The 25873-nt window shown below is 41.4% G+C and overlaps 1 protein-coding gene across 8 annotated transcripts in view; it reads right to left on the bottom strand.

Annotated features, from left to right (window-relative positions):
- Positions 1-25873, bottom strand: part of nrxn2b (neurexin 2b) — a 623496-nt gene that overhangs the window by 319872 nt on the left and 277751 nt on the right. For 5 of the 8 annotated variants that reach the window (XM_076725432.1, XM_076725438.1, XM_076725436.1 and 2 more), the window contains 3 exons: positions 16382-16405; positions 7550-7711; positions 387-825 (listed from right to left, as the gene is read on the bottom strand). In XM_076725432.1, coding sequence (XP_076581547.1) covers positions 387-825; positions 7550-7711; positions 16382-16405 — 625 coding nt within the window. The remainder of the gene's footprint in view (positions 1-386; positions 826-7549; positions 7712-16381; positions 16406-25873) is intronic. The other 3 variants (XM_076725433.1, XM_076725439.1, XM_076725437.1) reach the window with 1 other exon arrangement.

The following is a 25873-nucleotide window of genomic DNA, read 5'->3' as shown; positions in this document are numbered from 1 at the left end:
CTCCCTATTGTATTTATAGGGAAGGGATAGGTTTTTTTTTAATGTTGTAAAAAGGTAGACAGAACTGTCAAAATGTTTCAATGTTCATTAATGATGATGCCACCAAATAACTATTTGCCACAGTCAAAATTACACTACTTTCCGTTTTACTTCCCCGTTTCAATGCTACACAATTTAATAATTCTGACATGCTGCCCATCGGGAAGATGCAGATTTTTTCACAGGTGGTTGAAAGGTAAATATTGACATGAATCTGTCTCTTGATGTGAAAAATGTGGATGATGAATGTGAATAAGTAACCATCCAACAGCACTGCAATAAAAAGTTTCCACAATCAAATTGTAAATGAGTTGTCGGCCACATAACAACTTGAAAGCACCACTCACCTTTTCTCCCTTCCCTCTGGAAATCCACATGGCACCATTCCCCATCATTGACCTTCTTGTTGCTGGCCTTCAGCTTTGTTTTTCCAGAGCCCATATCAATCAGCAGGTACAAATACCCGTCCAGCAGCTCCATGGCAAAGTAATCAGTCTTCAGCTCCCTACCAGGCTTCTGCTCTTTGGGGCCCTGAGGGCGGCCGTGGCTGAAAAGCAGGAGGCCGCTGGGCTCCGTCGTGCGGAAGTCGAACGAGATGGATCCCGTCTTCTTGGTGTTCCACTTGGGCAGGGAGATGTAGGACTCGGGGGTCTCAAAGGTGACGGGGTCCAGGGCCGCCACGTCCTCGCAGCGAAACACCAGATCGCCATTCAGGGTTATTTTAGGATCGCGCTCGATGGCCAGCCGTGACAGCTCCAACTTAAAGTCGTTGTTCTTGTACACCACCTGCAGGATGTGAAGGAGAGCAAGAGCTTACAAGTGTGTAATTCTGTAGGAAACAGTGGTGGTGAGGTGCAATTGTGGATTCAAATATGGCATCTAGAACTGGATTAGCATTTAAAAGTGGACTTTGCTTTAGCCTACAAACATAATGCAGCTGCAACAGAGAAGAACATTCTGTCCATAACACTAAGAGCCTGCAGATGCATCCTAATTGCCCAAATTAATTTCAAGTGTCAGTTACAGCGGCTGCTGGGAAATCTTGTCTGCATGGGGAAATTATGAATCAAAACATGAATGAAATACGTTCCTTTCTCTTGGACCAGCACCATGAAACCAACACTGATATAACATGCTACACATGCTGCTTTTCCATCCCCAGTCTGCAATCCTCTGACAACACATTTAGGTCAAATGGGTGCTCAGTTTACTGTTGCTCCTCACTCCTTTCATTGATTTTACTGATGTCTGTGTTTAGGGTTGTGTGGGGGCACAACATGCTCAGTGCATAAAGCTCTCATCACCACTGTATAAGCTCCTAACTCCTGGTCAAATCCAGAAAGCGTACAAACTATTTGTTGTTGTACTAGAACTGTAGCTCAGAAATGTCAGGATACTGTATATGAACAATAAATGGAACAAAATCAAAAGGCTCCGGGGGATATTCAGACGCAGGGAATAGTGAATGTTGCCTACAGCCTTAATGCAAATGTCTCCAACAGCCTTTGATGAAATATGGCTCTATTGTTTCAGCTCAAAGTGTGTCTATGCCTCCCTGTGTGCATTCATAATGGATTAAGTGCTAAAGGCAAAGTAAATTATCCTCGTCTTTCATAGTTTTAGTTTTCCTTTTATTTGCTGAACACTCTGCAGACAGCGTTTTGAGAGGCCGTCCTCAAGGTAATAGTGTGAAACAGCTGAGGTCTCTGCGTTTGTTTGTGTGTGTTTCCCCTCCTGATTGTAGTGCTCTTCATGCTCTCTTGTACACCCACACATACTCGCTGACAGGTAACACAGAGAAAAAAATGCCTTCTCTACATTTCTATCTTTGTTTTCTGCTGCTGTCAAGGCTATAAAGATTGTCCTGTTATTGTAAAGGCCCAGGTTTGATCCTGGCAGCACATGTCTTAAGCTGACTTGTCACGGAGTAAAGACATGGAAAAGCTACTTGCTCATTGTGGTTGGGGCGTAACATTCGCCATATCAGTGAACTGACAGTAATGCGCACCAGTTTCAACTGTTTCATACCTTCCGGATGGCCACTGATTGCTATCAATTTTGGGGGACTATATAAATCAACTGGCAGAGATTTGAAACTTATCCGAGAAAGCGGTTCCCAATATCAGTCCCCAAATCTGTTTCTGTCACATTTTAAGGGGGAAATTTGGTACAACTTATTTTTGGATCCACCAATAAAACACTGATTCTTTGTCCATTTGGCTCCTTTAAGAATGCATAGCTAGTTTGGTTATACCTGTGAAGTTCTGCTTTCCTTAAGCACAAACAGGGAAAAATAATGTTGAATTACCATCTGTGTATTAAGTCATCATTTGCTTTTGTTTGTATTGGCCGGTTTTCATATTTGCAGCACTGAAAGGCTTGTCCTTTGCGATGCGGTTCACCGTATTGGCTTTTGACTATCTAATTTCACCAGACTGCCGCTGTCATTGTCTTTCACAGTATCTCTTTCAAACGCCCTCCAATCTACCTATTTTTTCACATGTATGCACACACTCTCTCTCTTTCCCTCTCTCACCCTCTCTGTCAAACACCCACACATAGGCACAGAATGAACCACAAGAACACTGATAAGCTGGGTTATTCTTGAACTTAAGCCTCCTTTGGTTTTCCCATATATTGGCCACGCTGCCACATGTACTGTACAGCTCATAATGTCGTCATTAGCAGAGATTAGTACTGGTAATTAGCAATGATAACGCTAAAACTGGCAGCTAATAAGGCGTGAGCTCGCCTGGCTTAAGGTGAAAAAAAAAAAGGTGGTAGGTGAAAGAGAGAAAAGGCAGTGGGAGGAGGCAGAGGATGTATTTTTATTTTATTTATTTTCAGGTATTTATTTTTGCTTACCCATGCTGCTCAGTCTCGACAAAAATGCAGCCTGGTGTTTTTTTTTTTCTTTTGCAAAGGATCATAGAGTATGTAGGGAAAAGATGGGGCAGGTAACATGCTGTACCAGAACACTTTCAGTCCAGTTAGTTTCTGCAATGTGGCTCTACAACTTTCAGGTAGTGTTGGGTGGCCACAATGAAAAATTTTGATGTTTCTTTTGTTTTGTTTTCTGCACACTCAGAGGGTTAAAGGGTCAAGGCATATCTCTAGTCAATGGGGCCAGTGGAAGCTGATGTCAATAAGTCCATGAAACACTTCCGTTCTGACCACTTACTCAGTGAAGCGGTGGTCAAACTGACATGATATTTAGTGGGATGATCTCTAACGTTGTTGGTCGGGTTAAACACTTCCCCTTGATTAATACTTGGGTCAGTGACAAAGCTGACTGTGGCCAGCTTTCAATTATATTTGCTGGAATGCTCTTGTTTCCCAATAGATGAATGATGTCAACGGGGACTCCTTGACCTCCTTGATCAAGGCTCCAAAATTGCCATGAAATTTAAACACATACACTGATGCTCATGAGTGGATGACCCCTTTCAAATTTGAAAAAAACTGCATGAGCTCTCCTTTAGCATGAACCCCACCACTTCTTACTAACCTCAAAGGTCAACTGTGAACAAAAGATAAATAAAAGTAAAAGACACATTGCTGAATAGGGACTTGGGGCTGCTAGCAGGACTTTGGACTTAAAGTCTAAATCTAATCAAAATACTAATCAACACCAAGCAATGGTGGGAGAATACAGGGGAAGGGTGTTAAGTTCTGAGGAAGGCAAGGGAAGGAAGACAGTGAATGGAAAAGGAAACAGAGGGGCAAAGCAATGCATGGGAGGACCAAAGTGTGTGAGGTATCCGAAAGGTTTGTCAAATAAACTGCACCTTTGTGAAAGGTGAAGGACCCAGGTTCTGTATAAATGCATGTGTTGACTCAGCATCTAGACCATGTGCCTTCCTTTCCTATCTTCAAACCCTTGACGCTGTCTGACCCGATGCAGACACTGTGTCTTCTGCACTGGGAGGGCAGGTCTGGACAGCTCATCTAACAAGGCAAATCATCCACTGGAGAGAAGCTCGCTGGTCTTGTGCTCTAATAAAAAGACCACTGTTAAAGGCTTTAAAAACTTTCAAATCTTGAGCAGAGTTAACAATGAGTTAATCTCCAACAACTCAGCCTTTGTTTTCTACTTGGTCACAGGAGAATTTTGTGCTGGATTAACTACAATGATCTTTCTGAACTCAGAATGCATGTGGTCCCAACATGGATTGTGGACTTTCTCACTGTTCTAACAGTACAGCTCACGCAGGGCCAAGGCCCTCCTCAGGGGTGACTCCATTGATTTGTTTTGTCATTGAGAAACTCTGCAAATCTAAAACCCTGCAGGTCAGCAGTACAAAAATAATCATTTTCTCCTGATGTACTTGGGCTTTTCAATGCTCAAAGAGCCCACGTACCACATAGAATGAGCCTGCTCTCGCACAAGTGTCACAGTAGATTCACAGACAATCCAACATCAACCCTTAGGTTATAATATGAACTCATTTAGAAAATAATTCAGCGATTTATTGACATTACTGTACATTGCACTGATTGTTTGGTGATTAGAAAGCACATCTGGAAAGGGCAAAGGGCAGGCTTTACACCACCCTTCCGACAAAATCTCAAATGAAAGTTGACTGTGGGTAGGTGGGGTGTGAGTGGGGCTGATGAACGACTCCAGAAGATTTTATCGCACAACAAAGGTGAGACGAGGAGGAAGCTGCAGAGGAGAAGATAGAGCATCAATATGAAGTTGGGAGGGCAGAGAGAGAGTGAAAGAGTGAGGGCAAGGAGGAGTGTGAGAGCATTCATCCAGTGCATGGAATCAGTCGAAGAAATCAATTTTTAATTTGGCCGTCAGGATGGCAAAGCTGTCGTGCCAACAGTGCTACCATGGACTTAATTACACAAAACTGCCCCCGAGAAAGAGAAGATGAGAGGCAGAGAAAGGTGGAGAAAAGTGATGAGAGCGGTGGGAAGAGTGAGGACGGCAAGCAGGACGGGAGAGCGAGAGAAAGACTGACATGGAGGGAGGAGTGTGAAATGGGCGATAGCAAGGTCACTGTCTGGGAGAGAGATGGGGAGGCGGAGGTTGTGGTAGAGAGACAGATGGTGACGTGCTGAAGAGAGGAATCTGTGGAAACGAGACTGGGGGGGCTGAGGAGCAGAGATACACGATTTCACACCTCACCAGTCTGACTGGGAGCCTAGAAAACATATACATCACACAGGGTATGATCATAGCATGTGGGCGACTTTGAAAAAACACACACACACACACACACACACACACAGAGCAAATAAAAACTTCATAGGGTTTCAGTGCCTTTTTTTGGTGCCTTTTTACTCTTCTTCTGCTGTGCTCTTCTTTTGGATTTCTGCTGCCTGGAGGGTACTGGCCAAGCGTATCAAAGGCGTTTGACCACGGTGGCGGCATGAAAGCTTTGCCCCAGACCATAACACCACTGATAATCCGAGCTGTGCCACTGAACTAGCACAGGATGAAACACACCGCTGTCTACACCCCAGCCACTTACTTTCCTCTTTATTTCCAGCTACTGCTACTTTACCTGGCGCTCTCAGTTACTCTCATTGCGGGTTTTCTCAGTGCCTTTCTGCGTGGCTACCTTTCTGGATCAGTTCTGCTGATGTAGTCATTAGAGCTTGACTGCTGCTGAAGTTGAGCCCATAAGACTCAAACATCAACGAAAACAACCAGTAAGCTGCAGCTTCTAGTAAGGTCAAGGCTGGATCAAGCACTTTATCTTTCTAACATGTAAACACACCTTCTGGTCGCTTACTATACTAACACAAAAGGCGCATGATAACTCCACACAGAAAGGAGATCCAAAACAGGACCTTCTTATTCGCTTTGGTGCTTATCTCAAAGCCATATCATGACCGTTCAACTTGGCTGCATGCACCTGGTACCGCTTCTGTAAACCTAGAATCAACAGCACAATATGGAAATTCTCTATCTAAAGTGAACTCATACTGTAGGAATCACAAGAAACTGCCTCATGCTGTCAGGAAAGTGTCTCCCTTGATTTGAGGAAAACAAGATTTAAAGAGACATGTTTTGCAGTGCTGACCCAAACCCAGGCCGCTAAATGAAAAATGCAGCCCTTGGCAGAAGGTCAAACATGAATGCCAATGTCAGATGTTTGCTGTTTACACCACTTCTCTCCTGGATTTGTCTGCAGCATCTTCCCTTCGCTCTAAACCATATCTCACCTTCGCCTCAAAACTTTCACTTTTTCACTTACTTTCCTTTTCACACTTTTGCCTGCATTGTGCAATCTATTAAAAACCATACCTGGCAAATGCATCTCCATTTTTCCTTGAAACATTTTCTCTTTTCAACGCTATGCATATTGAACTTGCACTTTTAATTCCTCATTTCCTCTGTCTATCCAGCAGTTGTAAATGCTCTGCTCTCCCACCATCTGCTCTGATATCACATTCCCAGCACTTGCTCACATTGCTTTTTCACTTTCACCTTTATTTGCTGTCGTTAGCTCTTGCCATTGTCTGTTTTTCTACCATTCACACCACCCTCCCCTTCCCTGTGCTCCCTCTGTACGTTGACTGTAAATTTAGCCTTGTCTTGATGAGAGAGAGGATAGTTAAACGCCTTGGGAAGTTTAAGACCCACTAGGGATCCTTCCGATAGCAACCCAAATAATGAAAATGTAATTCTGCAGGCATAATTAAGTTAGAGATAGGGCGATTACTGTGCGATCCATTAAAAGTGATGGCAAAAGTAATTACTTATTCAATCAGCATGGTTTTATGAGGAAATGCGATGGCACCATGTTGCGTCGCCTCTATACAAGTCATTACATTTACAAGGGCATAATACTTTAAGCTGTGATTGGTCCTCTTGACAGCTTGTTACACCATGAATTAAAGCCTTGGTAAAAAAATTAAAGTCTTTTTTCATCAAAATTGAAGAAATAAAGTTTTTATAAGGCAACTGTCCTCTACATATCCATCCATGACTATGTGTGTATTAGTGTGTACATGCTCGTGTGGCTGTGAGTATAACTCTGAATCGGTCTGTTTGTGATACCAACCCACTGTGGTGTTGTAATGCCTGCGGATGTGTTTGGCCGGCAGCTGGTTAGGAGGAGCGGAAGGAAGCGTGAAGGAAATAAACACTTGAAACAGATTCAGCATACTGTACGTCTGACACCTCCTACTCTCAAATATGGGAGCTATATCTGCACAGACTGATGATTCTCAAGTGCGTTGGAGTCAACACAAATGTGCCGAGCAACATTGTGTGTTCTCGCTGTAACTTTGTGATGTGTGTATGATGATTCTTTTGAATGGTGTTTTGTTAGGAAGAAAAAAAATCTTACCAACAGTGTTGAGACACCCTTTGACTGATGCAAACAGGTGCCCACACCTCGCCATGGTGTGGGCAGCAGAGCGTAATATTCTAAACGAATCACACACTGAAGGCTGGTGTGGTCAGTTCAGCAGCAAGCAACTACTACCCACTAAATTGAGGCATCATCTACATAGAGTATATATTCACAAACTACACAGAGCCACTCACATCTTTAAGGCAGCCCATGAAGTTGTTGCTGACTGGTGATCCGGGCAGGTCGGCGGTGTTGGGGCTCCCTCCAATGTAGAAGAAGTCATCTGAGCCCAACATGGTGTAATCTTCCTGGGTGTAACCAGTGGTGGTCAATATACCATCCACTGAGATGGTCACCTGGCATAGGCATGGCCCAAAGAGACAGATGAAAAAGACAAGAGAGATAGAGAGAGACAAATAGAGCAGGGATAGGCAGATATAGAGAATGATGAGAGTGGAGAGAAATCAGAAGAATGAGGAGGAAAAACAAGGAAGAAAGTGGATTAAACACTGGCGATAGGCGGGGCCGTTCCCCTATGTGGTATCGCTTGGTTGGTTGCTTTTGGTGCCAGTCAGACTGTGGGCTTTCACTCTAGAGTGCAGTTGCTAAGAGAAAAACCAATGGAAATGTCTAATCACTGGTAGAGGAGCAACGCTAACACTAAGTGAATTAAGTGCGCCTTAGAGACCAGTAAAATTCAAAAGCAGCCACCACCGACAACTATCCAGACCAAACAAATCAAAATGTTCCACAAAGTCGAGTACAAAAGCACAATCTTACAGGTAACCCTATTTTTAAGAAAATTAACCAGGCTTTCCCTGTGATTGACGTACCTATTCTGCAACACTCCTGTGCTGAGTCAGTCCTCACTCAAGGAACTACAAGTGAAAATAAATCCATTTTCAATATTCAACTGCTTCAAGTAACTACTAGTAGAAATAAATCCCTTTTCAATATTCACTTGCCTCAAGTCTCGTCTTTTGTACAAGGTTACACATTCTGTGCTGCACGTTTGATCGCTAACACAGCAGAAAGCGCCGAGCGGAATCAAACACAGAGCCGCGAGCTGATGGTATGAGACAGTGTGGATTGAAACGCAGAAACAAGGCTTAATATCCAAAAAAAATAATTTAAAACAGATGCATGAAGGGTACATTTTTTGAGGCTCCTCCAGGCTTTTCTGTGAGATAGCTGTCTTTTTTTCTTTTCTTTTTTCTCAAATTGTATTTTGATTTCTGAAATATTAAGTCTCAGTACACTTGTTTTACAGGAACAGGGTAGACACCCTGATCAAAAAACAGAGTCTGAACCTAGATTCCCATGGAATGTGTGGAGACGACTCTTGTTCTGATGCCGCGCAAGACAAGATGAGGTGAAGCAGCTGTTTTAACCAGACCCTTCCTCATCAGTTCAAAGAGTAACTGACGAGTGATAAACTCAACTGAAATTAGAATGCTTCTCAAACGAAGATAAGGGTTTCCATCCACTCATGGACGCATTTTCTCATTACAATGCAGCAAATTACAGTACTTGTTAAAAATGTTAATAAGTTTAATTTGGCTAATTGTATTATATCATGGCTGTATTTGCCATCAATGCCAATTATGCTGCTATACAGACTTTCTGCCAAATAATGCTGTTTGATTTTTGTAGTTAGTGACCAATTTATTGTCTAATTATCCTAACAGAGCTGGCCTGAGCAAAAGTGAAGCACTCGTGTCTCTGATTCAACATCTGCTGTTCTGCATAAATGTACACAGCTTAAATACAGCTCTGCAGGGAGCCGTGTACACAACCATCTGTTTTTCATTACCTTTGCAGACTGGAAAGTGATGCTAGCACAAACAACTTTCATTTCATCTGAGGTCCAACTTTACATTTTGGCCATTTGCCATGAGATTTTACATGCTATACTGCTTCACTTTGCATGTTAAATCTACTGCACCACCAACCGATAAATGCAGTTTTCATAAGCATAACTCTGCATTAACAGCAGAACATGAGCACAGATACATTTTTGTTTTTAAGTGATACACATCCGAATTTCATTTATAAAGCACTTATCCTAAAAAAAAAATTATAAAAAACCCACAATATGAAAACAAACAGAAAAAAGATTTAACTCAGTATGTACGAGCAGGATCAAAACGGTGGCAGCAAACATTCAAAGTAGAGGGCTGAAGAGAAACCTTAGCAACTGCACTCAACAGATCAGGCGCCCCAGCTGAGAGCTTATCTTCTCGTTTTCTTCAGTTTTTTTTCCACTTGTTTTTCTTTTCTTTCCTTTTTTTTTAAGCCGTACTTCCCTTCTTAACAGGGCAACTCATTTTTATGTCTGCTGTAGCTACTTGGTGAGAAAGAGCGATCGCGTTGGCGGGATGTATCTAGAATGAAGAATCTGCAGTTGACAGTGTTGGGGTCATCTGAGAAGGTCACAGATGGGGCTTTCAGCAAGTGATGACAACACCTTGCAGGTGGCTAAGGAGGAGAAAAAAAGGGGCCAGAAGTCTCACGACGTATGCCATTTAAAATGTTCCTATGAACTTTGGCCAAAGCCATGGCATGACCTCCTGTCTAAATAAGGAGATAGCACGAAGGGTCAAAATGCTGAGGTAGAAATTAAAATACTGACTGAACTACAATCTTTTATGGCAAAGCTATGCTCTTTGGACTTGGGAGAATATTTTATGGACTGTTGATGGTAAATCTTCATGGCAGGATGTGTTCATTGGGGCCATGTGGGACTAACACTGGTTAGCTGCCAGACACCTATAAAGTTCCTAGCTAAGGATGGAAAATCAGAATTTAGCATTTGCTGTCTTTCTTTCTATTGCTCTCTCCATCATCCCTGATTCCATCGCTGAAATGCTTCATCAAAGCTTTTAATGTATGCAGAGTATTAGAAAAATGTCTGAGGCAATCATATTATATGCATGGATTCATTGTGTGATCAGAAGTTGATCTTAAACAGCAATTAAAACCCCACAGAGACAATGTGATTAAGATACAAAATAAGCACATGCATTATTAGTCCAAAAAATGAAAAGAAAAAAGCAAAAACAAATATCCAAGTGTTTCCTCTGAGGTAACTTTGTAATTATTCACAAGTTAGCTGATCTTTGCTTCAACCAGATTGCACATTAATTCCATTGAGTAACATTACAAGCACTTGCATCACTGGCCGGAGGAGGGAGGGGATGCTGATAACACAGGTTGATAGTGGAAACACTCGGGTGCTCCTGGCCTGGAAACCATACACTTTGTAGGAGATCCAAAGGCATTCTGATCTCAAATTATTCTTTTAATGAAACACAAGGAGTGAAAAATTCAGATTCTACCAGCAAGACCACACCAAGACAAGGCAGGTGGTCCTATGATACTGACAAACAGCAGCTGAGTAAAACATAAAATGCAACAGTGCTGTCATAGTGTTCATCCTCCTCATCCTAATTGGTAAATATGTTTGAGGCATAGAAGCAGCAAACAGCAGGTCACTGAAACCATGAAGTTACTTTTAAGCAAAGTTTGATGGAGGATGGTGTTATCTGCAGAGGTGAACCTCCAGCATTAGTTCCCTCTTTCGCTCCTCTAAACATAATGGTGATAATAGCTCACAGGTAAAATTAATGGCTGTCGAGATGTTGGATATGGGTCACGAACTGAACTACCACCTATGCCTGTGTTCCCTTGATGTGCATGTATCAAAGTAATTGAAGTAACATGTAGAGCAGCACTGAGTGAGGACATCCAGAGCAGCCAGGGCTAGTGTCTTTGCATTCCTTATACTGTTATTTTATTAACATGATTATTCCATTGTTTACCATGTGAAAACAAATGTGATTTCTGTTGCTGGGGAAAAGAATGTCTTTAAGAGACCTGAGAAGATGCAACAGTATGGCCTGAAAATAATTTGTTGTAAATGTGTGATCACAGTTTCCATATTAAAACATAGCCTAGGGTGATAATTCAAGAACACCTGATAAATACGAAACCATTACAGCTAAGCTACACATTTCTAGTGTCCCTTTGTGTTTCTTTTCCAGTGAAAACTGGGCAAATGGCATGATGTTCATTTCATGGTCCCATTTAGATTAAAATAAACAATAAAGCAGGGTGTGCTTTATCGTGTGGCTACTTTGTGATTGACAAGTTGCTACTATGGTGATCTGATAATAAAAATAGAAGGAAAAAAATAGAAGCCTAGCAATGTGTATCCATAGCACTGTGTGTATTACACTTATATACACTTAGCTATACTTGTGTACCACAAATAATGGAACCTAGCTTGTTAAGCAGCGACTAGCCAGGCGCAGGTTGCAAGTAAATGTGGTCATGCATAGTGTCCTCGGGTTCCACCCCTTGCTCTTCCCTAGCTCCAGCCTCTCATCCAAATATGATCACTACCGACTCAAAAAACCAACATGGCAAAGGCCAAAGTGCGTCCACCTCTCTTGTACAGTCTAGGATTGGATCTCTTGGTTTTTACCCCGCTGCTCTTCAAATACATCTTTAGCCCAGTAAACACACAAACCAAATAGACCTGACTGATGTGTGATAGATATCACAGGAAACACATACTGGGGCTGTTTGCAGCTGAATATACTGCTCAGCAATTGAAACAGCTCTGAATTCCTGTGATAAGAAGCATTCCATTTTACCCATTCACATGCCGAGATGGTCATGTGGTGGGGGAATGGTTTGTGTTATGTTATAAACTTTCCCTCTGTACAATTAAACTTTGTCTTTTGTGCTTGGTCCTCAAAACCCACACACCAGCTACACAGTAGCAAAGCTTTTATGTAATGAGTTTTCACCTGTAGTGTGTGGTGAACTAAACTGTTCTTTGCGCGGAGTCCTGTGGTGTGCTCAGTTGAGCATGTTACCGGCTCATTGACCATATCTGGCTCCATGACTGCAAGCTGCTGGCAAGTGAATGCTCTGTGAAGTAGATCTCCCTCTGAGCAAGTAAACAAGGGTCAACATGATTCCAACTGTACTGAGGATTACACTGACCTCACTAGTATTGCAGATAAACACTCTCAATGAATGCAATGAAGGCAACCACTATGCTTGAAATGATAGGACTAACCATGTCTTGTGTACAGCTCAACCGTGTTAAGTGTTTAGTGTGTTCACTGTTTGTTTTAGTGAGCTGGAAACGCATCTTGCGCACAATTCCGAACATAAAGAGGACTATCGCTCACAGCTCGCCCACTGTCTATTGATTTCAAGAAGTCTGGTAGCAACTTCTGTGCTGACTAGGGTAAAATTTAAAAAAAGAAATGAACAGTGAGCAAAAGGTAACGTAGGAACAGTACAGCAGTTCCTGCTTCCATAAAGCAGCGCATCAGAATGAAGGTGGCATTGAGGGGCCGAGGAGACATATCAAAGCAAGTCATAAAGCTTAGTAGCCATATCCGCAATATGAAAGGAAAAAAAAGCCGAATTTTATACTTTATGGTATTTGAAGCTATATCCTGTCAGGCCTTCAGCACATACAATGGAAAATAGCTTTGTGTGAGTTACTCACTCTCACTGTGCTCACATTTTCTATTCAGGAGAGCAGATCATGTTCTACCTTCAATTCCCAAAGGCAGCCGAGCTTTGGAGTATCCAATCTTTACTTTCACTGACAGTCTGTAGTTTCTTTGTCAGCATGTACAGCACAGTCCATCTGGGTACGGACACCAATCAGTACGTTCATAGCTTTAACACCATAATCCATGCAGAGCAAAGGCAACAAGCTTACCTTGAAAACGTATCACTTACCCTCGTTGGCACTACATTTCATTACATCAGAGATCCTTTGCAGGGAGAAACAATGCATTATATTTTCCATTTGATATAGAACATTTTACAATTTAAGGCTTCCATAAGAAACACAACAGACCTCACACACTGCCTTCCCATTAGCTCGGGTCAAAGCCAGACCCACAGGAAGGATGGATGTGCAAGAGAGAAAGGGAAAGAAGGGGTTCCCATCCAGCGGTGGACTTTGATAGATGTCTGGCAGCTTGTCAATGAGTATTAGCCGGGCGTAATTTATTGAAGGAGGGAGATCTATCTTTCAACACTAAGTATAGAATTTGTAGTTTGGTAAGTAAAACCATCAACCTTTGAAATAAGCTACACCTCCAGGTGAGCAAAGACATGAGGGAGGATTGGGAGGCTTGGGGCGAGTGTTGTTTTGGCAACAGCTGTCGAGGGGATGGGAGAAAGAAAGGTGTGTGGGGAGGGGGAAGATTTTTTTTTGTTGTTGTGTGCCGAGAAGAGTTAAAAGGGTTGGAGGGTGAACAAAATCGGTTAGTACTTTTGTAAGTAAGGGAAAGTCAGACACAAAAATGGTTGTTAGTACAGTTACAACAAAGGTTTGATTCAAACAGTAGATTAGTAACAACTGTTTTTAGTAAATTTAGTCAAAGTGATAGGAGCAGGTGAGGATTCTTTAAAAGTCCTCTGCAATTTGATTGCGCAAACCAGGTCCAGATTTGGACTGAATGTTTTATTTCATGTGGCAAGGGTTTGTTTTGGTTAAGAGGAAACAAAATGAACCCATCCAAGCTAACAGGGTGACACACAAGCCATGCACTTAAATGGAAAGATGACGGGAAGAATGAGGATGGGAGGAGAATTCCATTAGACACACCACAAACAGACCAACTATTAGGAAAAAAAAATGCAAATAAACCATCTGGCAAGATGCAGCAAAATGGGGAAGTAGTGGGAAAGTACATTTAATTGCAGGGCACCACGACACCAGACAAATGGGGAAAGAGGAGAGCTTTCAATTTGAGGTTTTTATTTTGGACAAGAATGCAACAGAAAAACCCATGTAGACACGTGTACAGCAGACTGACACGTGCTGGGCTAGAGCAGCATTTACACCCTGACAGAACGCGATGTGAAGATGTTCTAGCCAGTAGAAACATGCAAACAGAGTGCAGGGACACAACCACTGGTTACTGTAACTTTGGGAGGTGGAAGTGGGACAGGATGGGACCAATGTCGTCAACCACAGATGAAATCAACGGAAATGAGAGGGTTTTTTAAAGAATAGGGAAAACTGAGAGGGGAGAGAGGACATCCCTGTCTTGGTGAATAGAGCAATTAGTATTCCAGTGGCAGGAAATACTGTGTCATCATCTATCTGCCCTCCACACTCCTGGACACAAAATATTATGCCTCCACTACAATTTCACCACAGTATGTCTAATGTGAGCTCAAAATTGCTTCATCACTTTTGTAAAATTTGAGTCATGACCGCATACAGCGGCTTGCCGCATGCTCGCAACATCTTTTTCTCCGACTCGCATTATGACGGATTGGGCAGATTTATTCCTTAAGGCGTTAATCCTCTATTCACCAGGAAAATGAGAATCTGTCTCCCCGTTCTACTTTTTCCCCTTTTTTTGTTTCAGCAAGATATGGTGTGAGGTCATTATTCATTTTAGTAAGTTAATTTTGAAGTTAAACTGAGAGAAATTCAAAATAAAATAAAGTAAAATCAAAGAAATTAAAGAGCAAGAGGGTGTGGCTAACATGTTTTATGGCCATATTGATTATATTAGGACAATTGATATATGTATGTATATATGTTAGCCATGATATATACATATACATATATACTCAATGCAATCTGTATATAAAAAACAAAAATTAAAAAAAAAATAAAAAGATTGGAAGGGGGTCAAGTCTCTTCATGCAAGGGGTGAGGCTAGTAAAGTATAAGAAATATAAGTTAGTGTTAGTGTTAATGAGGGGTCGATCGCACACAGTTCAGATTTTCCCAGGCTTTGCCCTTTATGGTCTGTATCAATGAGCAGAGAGCTTCATTTATTGATTAGATAGTCCAGTGAAAGCAAGTAAGACTGTGTACATTTGGCAGTACGATAATACATTCAGTGTAACTTCTTAAAATAATAAGCCTACAAAGGTGTTAGTCAGAGCCTTAATTTCTTGAACATTAATGTCAAGTTATGTTGGCAAACTTCCCCCAGTTTGCAGCTTAATAAAAGCGCAATTGCCATTTTATTTTCTGTAATGAGCTTTAATCAGCACTCATGGTTTGATTTCTACACCCAAGTTCAGGGGACTACTGCCACATTACAGCCCTTTATTAAGTGTGTACATGTGTGTAAGAGAGGGAGTGCATTCAGGTGCAGGTCTGGGAACAGCTCCATCTTGATCATAAATCAACCTAAGGCAACTAATGGGATCAAGCCCTCATTTGAGGCCGACTTTATAGTGAGTGCTTTGGCCACTAAATCAAAAGTTGTAAATACTCTTCATGACTCCATAAACCACAGGATGACACGACTAGATAACAGGTCGCTCCATAACAGGCTGAGCAGGTCCAACTGAGGCAGCGTTGCAACATGCTCTCCTCAGTCCTCTCATGTTGTTAAAAAGGCTGGGGAAATTAATGAACGGGAAGCGTTTTCCTTTTTTTTTTTTTTTTTTACTTCCTCTCACTGGAGTTGCCATAGTAGGCTATTTGTTTGCTTGAGAACTCTGCTGTGTACGCTCACTTTGTAGGGTTCTTCTTAGAAAATAAATCAGGAGGAAACAGGGATTAACAAAAAAGTAAAGGTAACTCCTAAAAGTTTTCTAATACTCAATTGAGAAAATATCTCACATTATGATTCTTTATTTCTTCATACGGATAGTGTTTGAAGTAAAAGGAAATCAACGAGTAACCCAATAAAAAGGGACAGAAAATAAACAGCAAAACAAATCAAATCGTAAAATCTAAATTTCTAGAATTTCTGTAACTTTTTGGGCAGACCTCTTTTAATTCTTTTCAGGAAGGGGAGAACTGGATGGCAATAAAAAGCAATAACATATATAGAGAGAGGGCTAAAAGAAAAAAAAAACATAGAGGTGGAGTTTTTCGGCTACCTTGGAATTGATGGCGGATTGTACTTTCAGTAAAGCAAACAGAATAGAAAGAGGTAACAGAAAACCCAGGGCAAACCAAAGTATAAGACAATTAGAATGATATCTACCATATAATGCAGTTTGTTTACCATAGCGTGTCCAATGCCTGCGTGCTTTAGGAGAAAACAGGGGGAGGAGAAAGAAAAAAAAAATAATGACAAACCTTAAACTCAAGAAAACACACCTCAACCCCAAAAAAGTGGTCAAAAAAAAAAGAAGAAAAATCGCAAAACCAGCTTCTCCTTTTAACAGCAAAAGCAAAAATTTAATGTAATAGTAAAATATAACTTAAAGAATGTATCTTTTCCTACTGTTTATATAGAGAAAACATCCAAATAAAGAAATAAAGAAAGCAACTGCATACCTATTTGGTTTTAAAAGGGTACTCTACAAAGTAAAATAATAATAATAAAAAAAAAAAACAAGGAATAAAAGGATAACAATACATTGGTTAGTATGTAAGTCGCAAGTTAAGGAGAGAAAACAACAGATGGTTCACATTCCGTGAATGGCACAGTGTTAGTCGTTGAAATTATAAAAGGTAAGGGAAAAGAAAATTCACTAATGAAAAGAATCAAATTGGAAGAATTCTGAAGCTTGTTGTTAGTAAAAGAGACAAGAGTTAGCAAATCAACGTCCACAGAGGGGATTTGGGTAGTTTTGATGGGGGTGTTTGTTTGGAGCGGGGAGGGGGACGAGGGAAAAGTACATCAGTATAAGTATTCACTCTGAGAGGCTAATCTGGTCAGCGGGCTTGGCTGGCGGTAGGGTCTCGTCCATTTCAAAATGGCGTTCTTTAGTATTGGGCGGGGCCAATCATGTTTTGATGACTTGAAAAGGTGCAAATCTCTAGGCAAAATTTCTCCAAGTAGCCATTAAGGGGATACTGTGACATATGCAAAACAAAAACAAAACGATATTATTGCATTGCAAAAATGGACAATTCTGGTGAAAACTACAGTGCATTTCCAGCCGTTAACGCAGCGGTGTGAAATCATCAGGGGCATTCAAGAGAACAGAATTCATTTAGCACGTTGTTGAGCATGAGAGAAAGGGATAGAGAAGTGCAGAAAGAAGGAGAATAATTTCACTGAGGGTTCGAGTGTCTGCAGCATCCTGAAAGAGAGAGAAGTTTTCATTTAGTTATTTAAGCCATGTCCACAATAAAGAGCAATGCAGCAATCTATGAAATTGATGAAAAAATAAGCAATCATGCGACACATCTTACGCCTGTCACCTGGCCACTCAATCATTCCTGTCTTTGAAACAATATGTCACTGTTAGTCAGGCCTGTAACCTCCAGGAGGATGAAAAAGTTGACAGTTCTGAGACCAAGGCTGAACGTTGCACCGCTGCATCTGTTGCAGTCATCCAAAGATGGCTCACTTAGATTAGCTTACTAGTTCCACAAGTTCCACAAACTAAAAACAGTTTTATTTCAAACATTAGGTTCTTTCTTAAAGAGGATTTTTACATTTCGCATATTGTGTGTAGAGAGAGCTTTTTCTGCTTAAAATTAGCTTCTATGTCTCTGCCTGGATTTGAAAGTTCAGTTCATCTATATTCGGTGGTCCCTCTGTGAAGAAATTGACAAGAATCAAAGGTGTATTTCATGTCAGCTGGTGCACCAGGTATTAATGGCAGAGCGCTGGCTGAGATTGGCCTCAGTTTGTACTTCACACATAGTTGCTGGTCGAAATAACAATACACAAATCAGGACGGTGCCATGTTTGCCATTCAAAATGATGACTTTTGCTCAAAGTAACAAGCTTCAGCTGTGTTTGTACTATTTTTTAAGATTTGTATTATTTGGAGCTTTTTGCTTATTTGCAGATGAATAGAATGTGTAGAATTTCCATCATAAAATATATCTTATATCTTGATATTTTAGTAGATGTGTCATGCACCAATTTCACCAGAAAAAATTCCTCGTATGTGTAAAAGCATTCTTGGCAATAAAGCTTTTTCTGATTCTGATTCTGATTTCTGATTCTGATTCTGATCTGAAAGCTGAAATTAGCTACTGTGGGTGACTGTATTCAACACTGAATTGGACCAAAAAAAAAAAAAGTGAAACTATGGAGTCACTTTTTGAGAATGGGGCAATTCTGAATTTGAGACTTTGGCTGTTAAGATAGAGCAGATTTCACATCATATTATAACAACAAAATCTAAACATCAAAACAGCCACCATGATGTCTCATGTTTGTCTAAGGATGCACATTTGGCTGAAATGTTGTGCAAGTGAGCCTGTAAGTCTGTCCCTGTAGTATGTGCAGTACTGTGCGTGTGCTTATGTGTGGAATGGATTACTATGTGTTGGTGCCACCTGTGTGGGAGCTGAGTCTAAGTGGCACCCATAAACAAAGTTCTCCCCATGGGGCTAACTGGCCAATTTGAAGCTTTGTGCACGCCCACTCTTTGATCCGGGGTCACGGTAAAGTGCTGTCACCAGTCACCCACTTTTTCTAATGGCTCCTCTTAATCCATTAACTAGATAAATAAGATTCAATGGTGGGTGTGAATTTGCATATCCACACCACACTGTACTCCCATGTCTCTGAGCTGACAAAACAACAGCTGGTACATCAAAGAGCGGATATAATAGGAAGCTCTGACAAGTGAGAACCTGACAATGATTAATTAAGTGAGACAAATGTACCACTGCAAAGGTGAGAATGATGGTGGGCTCTTCAAAACTCACTGAAAGACAGTCTGTGATACAGCGGAGGAGAAGAAATGGGAGATTATCGAGTGCAACATTTTGAATTCGCTAAGTTTTAGATCCCTCACAGGCATTTGATATCTGAATGTTCAACTTAACCATCAGTTCTTCAACAGAAAAGCCCAGGGGTGGTTGTGAAAAATGTATCCTTCAAAAAGTGCTGATGATCTTTGGAATGACACAATAAAGTGATTGCAGCGAGTGAAAACATGGGAGCTGGAAATGAAAGGGAGAGATTACATTTGGACTTCTTCATACACAGTGTCTGAATACTCTTGTAACGTGAATCAGCACATGTGTGTCAGTCCATGTAGGTCTGTGACTAAAGCAGGGTTAAGACATAGACATGAACACTAATCAGTTCATTACCTACAGTAGAACAAAATCACTGTCAGTTTAAGTGGATGCAATAGAATATTTTCACTGCTTTACCTTGCTCTCAGACAGCCCTTTCTGATGGGAAGCCATTCACTCTCGGCAAAGCCATAGTTCAAACCAGGCTCCTTTCACAAAAAAAGTAATTTTACCTTGCAGAACACGGGAGTTGCTGGTGTGCCACTGCCTAAATCAGTTAGTTTGTATGTGTTATTGTCTGCTGTCTGTGTTTTAAAGGGTTACTTAGGATTCACTGAATTCGGTGAATAAACTGCTAGACTAGAAAGAAGTGTAGTGAACTGAGCCATTGAGCCAAGTGATGTGGAAAAGTAGATGTGTAGAAGGTCTAGAGGCATAGCTTTTACACGAGTCAGACTTTTTACTGCAGGCTTGAGACCTTTAAGTGCTGCTGAACTGGTGCTCAATTGTCAAGATCAATCGTGCAGAAAATTAAAGTTTTGTTCTATTTTTTTGTTATCAAAGGGAAGACCGAATGGACTGGTAACTAGCTGGTTTAAAGGGTTTCTGTCATGATTTCCCAATTTTGTTCTGCTCCAAAATGTTCAAAAAGGAAAGTATGTGCGGCACAAATGCAGAGTGGATACAGGACAAATGCATGACATCTCCTACAATAGGAAACCATTGGAGATGAATCCCTCCTTATCCTCAGAAAGCTTCCCAGGAGTGCCAAATTGTCTCAGTGAGATGGGGGTGTAGTATAGAGGAAATATTGTGCACTGAGAGCACCAAAAGATAAATCTGGGTAAGGATTTTGGAGATAAACCAGTCTAGTACATGTAGGAAAGAGAAGGAATGCAAGAGTATCAAGAATAGATCAGCTCACTCCTCCACTTTCCCTGCAACTAATTTTACTGTCTTACAGTAAACTTGCATCCTACTTGTTTCAACTTTGCCTCAAACCGAGCACGCCTGGAGCCCCTGCTGTGGCAGCCCATCACCCTCTCTGTAATTGACCCAAGTGGGAAAACGAAGGCTGCGAATGCTGATGTTTGCTGATGGACTATAAAGCTCCCAGTCATGTAAACAACCACAGGCCCTGACAAACAACTTTGTGTTGCATGTGTCTCAAAGGGTCCCTTGGGCTAAGAAATCTTCATATATTAAATACCAGGGGTTGGGGCAGGAAAGAGGAGAAATAAGCTAATGCTGTTAACATGGAAATTCACTATTGGTATTTCGTAGATTTGCATTTCATATACAGGTGAAACGATTGACATGGCTCTTTCTGCTTGTGCCAAAGACCTGCAGGGTGCCACCCACAGTTGGCCAAGATGTAAAATGATGTTTTTTTTGTGTTGCTGATCTTTTACACACTCCTCATGGTGGACGTTACCGAACTGTGGCCACCAGCGAATAAGCTGAATAAATATTTAACGACAAAGCTGTGATAATGATCAATGCATAGTGCAGTGGAGCCAAGCTCCCCAGTCCAGACAGATTAATCATGTAACTGAGGAAGTTCTAAGACTGATGACCATTCTCCTATAAATTTCCAATATGGGTATTTAGAAATAAGTGCTAAAACTGATATTGTGGAATAGTATTATGGGGTAGGAGGGGAGGCAATGGCTGCTATTTGTCATCAGGTGATCTGAATGAATGATCAGAGACGCATGAAAATTCAGTATGTGTTGTAAACATGTAAGTATACGCTCAATTTGTATGAGCGAGGGCATCCACATTACATACATTTATGTGCCTTGCTGGTTATTTATGCATGTGTGGCGAATCAGGCATTCCTCGCTAACACAGACTCTGTGGGTGACCGTGTCAGATGGAAGGGAGCTGGGCTTCGATTCAAAATAGCTCTTTCAGGTACATTTGGTTCCACGTTCATTCCAATCACCCCCCCATTCACTCCAGTCCGCCTTTCTCTAAATCTGGCTCCAAGTAATGGAAACTGGCAGACAGGCTTCAGGTGCAAATATAAATGTCACTGCAATTACGGCGGAGAGAAGTCTGCAAACAAACAGTGTGAGGGTGTGTGCTTCTTTATAGGCATGAGTGCATGAAAACCGCAGTAGAACACACTGTGTATTGCGGTGCAGATGGCCGTGATCCTCTCTCCTTTTCTATCGCGCTTCACATCATCCTCGACTCCATTTTCCCATCTCTGAAGGACTGACCGACTCCTTCCTCGTACGACGGCCTTTATTTCCCTCTAGATTCCATCAGGATGTGGCCAAGCTCAGTGCCAACCCAAAACTGTTGAGCCTATAACATGTTACAGTAAAGATTCATAATGTACTAAGCTATGGTAGATCCGTTAAATGCTAAGAACTGCCTTATATGATGTACCTTAAATTCTTGGGTGGATTGCGGTGTACTTTCACTGTACAGAATCAGCAATGTGACATTAAATTAGACCATTTTGTAGATGCCTTTGTATGTAGAGTTGTGTGTGGACTCAATAGCTCAATGCTAAGTGGCTGCTCTTCTGAAAGCTAGGGAAATACACTAAATCTTTTCTACATACCGATGGTTCATCTCACTAAACTAGGCATTGTAATTTAGAAATAAGTAACAAATTGAAAAAAAAAAAAAAAAGATTAATTATATTGTTAACTTCTAATTACATCTCTTAGAAATATTGATCTAACTTGTGAGGACACAACTACAGCAGCTGAACATGAATATGCATGTTTTAGAGAGAGTAGCTCCAGCTGTCCGTCATTGTTCATGTTTTGTATGTACTTGTGAACACGCTTGGTAAAGAAGAAGTTTTACAGCTAGACTAAAGAGTACAAAGTACCTCTTTCCTGAAGAGTGCAAAATATTAAAAGCCTGACATTGGAATAAATATTTATTTTTCAATCAATATATAGAATTAAACAAGGTGTCACTTTGCAAAAAAATATTTGAATTTCAAAAAATTGCTAAATCTTCTAACAAAGACACCGGTTTCTCCACCGACAGTGATCTTGCAGCCTGTGACAGAAAAAACTTTGACTTGTCTTTAGTCTGGTCCAACTGGTCTAGAGGAACTGTCTGAGGTTGGTTGCTGGCAAATGCTCAGAAGGCACTAACTGAAGCAAGAGTGGAGAAGGCAGATTTGAGGGACAACACCTTCCCAATTTGGATGCAGGTAGCAGCTAAAGATGCCTGCGATCATTATCTCTACTTTCATTTCAGTGCTCCCTCTCTACATCTTTTCAACACTAATACAAGATGATCTCTTTCTCAATTTCTTACCTGTGTGTCTGTCTCACTTGCATTTTATTACCCGTTTCCACCTGTGTGAATGTGCTAATGTTGCAGAGATTTGTTATCTGATTATAGGTCTGCGAGACAGACGGATGAATAAACATGAAAGTGCTGAAGCAGGTAGAGGCAAACAAGGCTGATGAGCGAGTGATTGTGAGAATGCGGGTGGATATGCTAATGCTCTGGAAATGTGATGCAAATGAGGTCTTTTTTTTTCTTCCTCAAATGCACGTAACTACTCAGTGCTGGTATCAAACAGCCGGGGCAATTTTTTAGCATGAGGTGTTTGTCGTTTGGGAAATGTACAGGCAGAAACTGTGTTTGAGGTGTTGACCTCTGATCAGCGTGGGGGGAAAATGCAGGCGAAAGAGCAGTAAAAAAAAAAAAAAAAAAATCTTAAAAGCACATCCACTCACATGCGATGACTGCGCCCCCCCACCTACTTTCAGTATGGCTGGAACACATTAGGAATACTTAAAATGTCATTGGCAGTAAACTGAGAAAGGATTACAGGGGTGTTAGCATGTCATTATGCACATCAAACAAATCCACTACCCCTGCCTGCCTTGAATAGCAATTCCTATTGTCACCATAAAAGTGTGCTGCTGTATGTGCTGGCAAAGCTGAGCACTCTAAATGGCATTTTCGATCTGGCATCAAGGGGTTCAATCTGTCATTATGCTAAACGCATTACGCTGTTCTTACTGAGATGGTAACATGTGACTGGTAGGAGCTAATCCACAGGGTGAATGTGTGGGGTGGCCACGACATGTAAGCCAAGGGCTCCAGAGTCAAATATTTGAGTTAAACCTGCAAAAGTAACCAGTGAATCACTGGTTACTTTTGCAGGTTTAACTCAACTACTTTTGCCCTTGTCCCTGTGCAAACAACAAGGACCTGCTGCATGCAGGTTTCTAAATGCTGCCACCTAGAAAATCAGGACTTTTCAGACATTCTTTTACGAGGAATGTCACAGTGTTTAAGTGGAGGACTGAGTTGTATGGAAAGGGTTAAATCAACTACTGGGGTACTGCAGCAAGGGACAATTCACTATCCAACAGCATAGCAAACAGCGTTGCTAAGTGACAAGTTGCGAGCAAGAATGGATGAGAGAGACAGTGAAAATGAGAGAGAGAGGGAGGGCTAAGAGGAGAGGGAGAGGGATAGATCGGCTCTCTCTCTCTTAGGAATTCTGGCTGCTTCTAGGAGGAAGGCTGGATGAGAGGGGAGGGAGAGGAGGAATGGACTGATGGAAGGGGAGGAAGAGGAGGGAGGGTAATTGCAGCTGATTACGACTTACAGAAACGGCTGAAAAACAATCTTTACAAGTAAGAGAGGTAGAGACAGACAGAACAAGAAAGGGAAGTTGAGCGTTAAAAGGGAAGGGTTGACGTTCTCATTCTGTCGTCTCATATGAAATAATGATGATTTCCCCAACATCCCCTGCCACTTATGATTCTAAAATATGCTGATGTCTTAGTAACAGGGATTACAACATATCAGTGGCTGAATGATGAATAAAGGGTTTAAAGTTTTACAGTAAATTTGGACATTCCTCATTTTCAATGGTTTTAGAAGATCGCAGCACATTTAGAAGATCTTAGAGTACTAATAAATGACTGATTCTCCCAGATGAATTTTTCACTCGTGCAACTGAGCTGTGGCAGCTTTCATTTTCAAATATGCTATTTTGTGGGTGGGGAGTTCATTTTCAAAGGCTTTCCATCCCTTGATTTGACATGTTTCTCTATAACAACCATATCGTAGTTGAGGGGTTGTGTGTTGAATGTTAATACATACAGCTAGCTGGTGCCAATCTATTTTATGTATGGGAGACATGCATGGACGCTAGAAAAAGTTTTGAATTTGATGGGGTGTGTTTGTGTGCTCAACTGAATAACAACGTTTGGCTTATTGGTTTTTGTCCAGCGATGTATTGCTGCTTGTAAAGTTTGTGTGTGTTTTATGATGCATTGTTGACAATGAGGGTCAGCTTGAACCTCAGATGCATGCACTAATATTATTATTATTATTATTATTATTATTGGTGGTATGCATGTGTTTTTATCTTTGTATAATAGCCATGATTTTATTGTTGACTGGATCATGGTAACTACTCTTGTTGTGTTTGACTATTCTCACAAAGTAAAGCCCCATTCTTGCCAAATACATAACACACAACACTTCCTGCTTGTGGGAAGACTGCAGAAAAGCAAGCATGAAGGCTTTTCTAGAGGTTGAATCACTAGTGTTTTATATCTGTCTGGGCTACAGCAAAACAAACATTTATATATGCCTTTCTCTACAGACTTTTCAGGATGGGCCGTCCCTCAGGAAATAAGAGAAATCCACTTTCTCAAACTTGCACTACAAGCAGCGCTTGTGTGTAACAAATTATAATTTCCTACGTGACCTTTGCTGAACTCGATCCCGATGCAGATCAAAGCTCGTGCTCTCCAGCTGAACTCTGGGGCAGCGGGCTGTGCATTAAGCATGTAAAGAACATGAAGTAGTGCGTTTGATCCATTCATTAGTCCTATAGCTGCATCCAAGGTCCAATTACATGGAAAAAGGGTGTGCATCTGTGGGGGGACTGAGAGAACATCAAGGCAGACAGAAAGCTGGAGTCAGAGACGAGAGAAGGGCAGACGATACTGTAGGTGCGACAGTAAGAGGGAGTTAAGGGTGACAGTGATGCAAAAGGGAAACACAGGATGGCAAAAAGGAGATAGTGAGTTCAAAGGTCCCCTCTAGATTCTGGCTAAGCTACTGGCCCATCTCTGTGACACAGTGGATGTTGAATCTTTTGGTTGTAAAGTCACATTGGGGAATTAAAGGAAAGCCTGCTTTTGTTCCTCTTTTCGTACTAGAGAACAAACTGTTGTCTCTCTCCCAGCGCTCCCCTCATCCTCCCACTGCTCAGATATTCCTTTAGTCTCAGGCAGCAGCACTACACTTCATTTACCACTCTCTGTTGTGCACACAATCGTTCTCTCACTCTCTCTGCTTCCCATTGACAAACAAAATACAGACATACAAGAGCACGCTTCCTTCCCCTTGCCAGTGTGTCTCATGTTTCCTTTGAATGCCTGCGCCGTCCTTTGGGACACGACTGCCTGTTATGCTTAGAGCCAGGTTGTTGTGATGTAAGGCCATTTTGATTGTTCCAGTGATCATCAGCATGGAAAAGCATCCCACCAACAATAAATTAGGATATAATTTATTGTATAACTGTATTCCTATCTTCCCAGAGGAT

This window comes from Chaetodon auriga, chromosome 24 (assembly GCF_051107435.1).
Source record: "Chaetodon auriga isolate fChaAug3 chromosome 24, fChaAug3.hap1, whole genome shotgun sequence".
NCBI classification, from domain to species: Eukaryota; Metazoa; Chordata; class Actinopteri; order Chaetodontiformes; family Chaetodontidae; genus Chaetodon; species Chaetodon auriga.
Note: the sequence above shows the minus strand (reverse complement) of the source record. Positions and strands in the feature narration are given on the sequence as shown.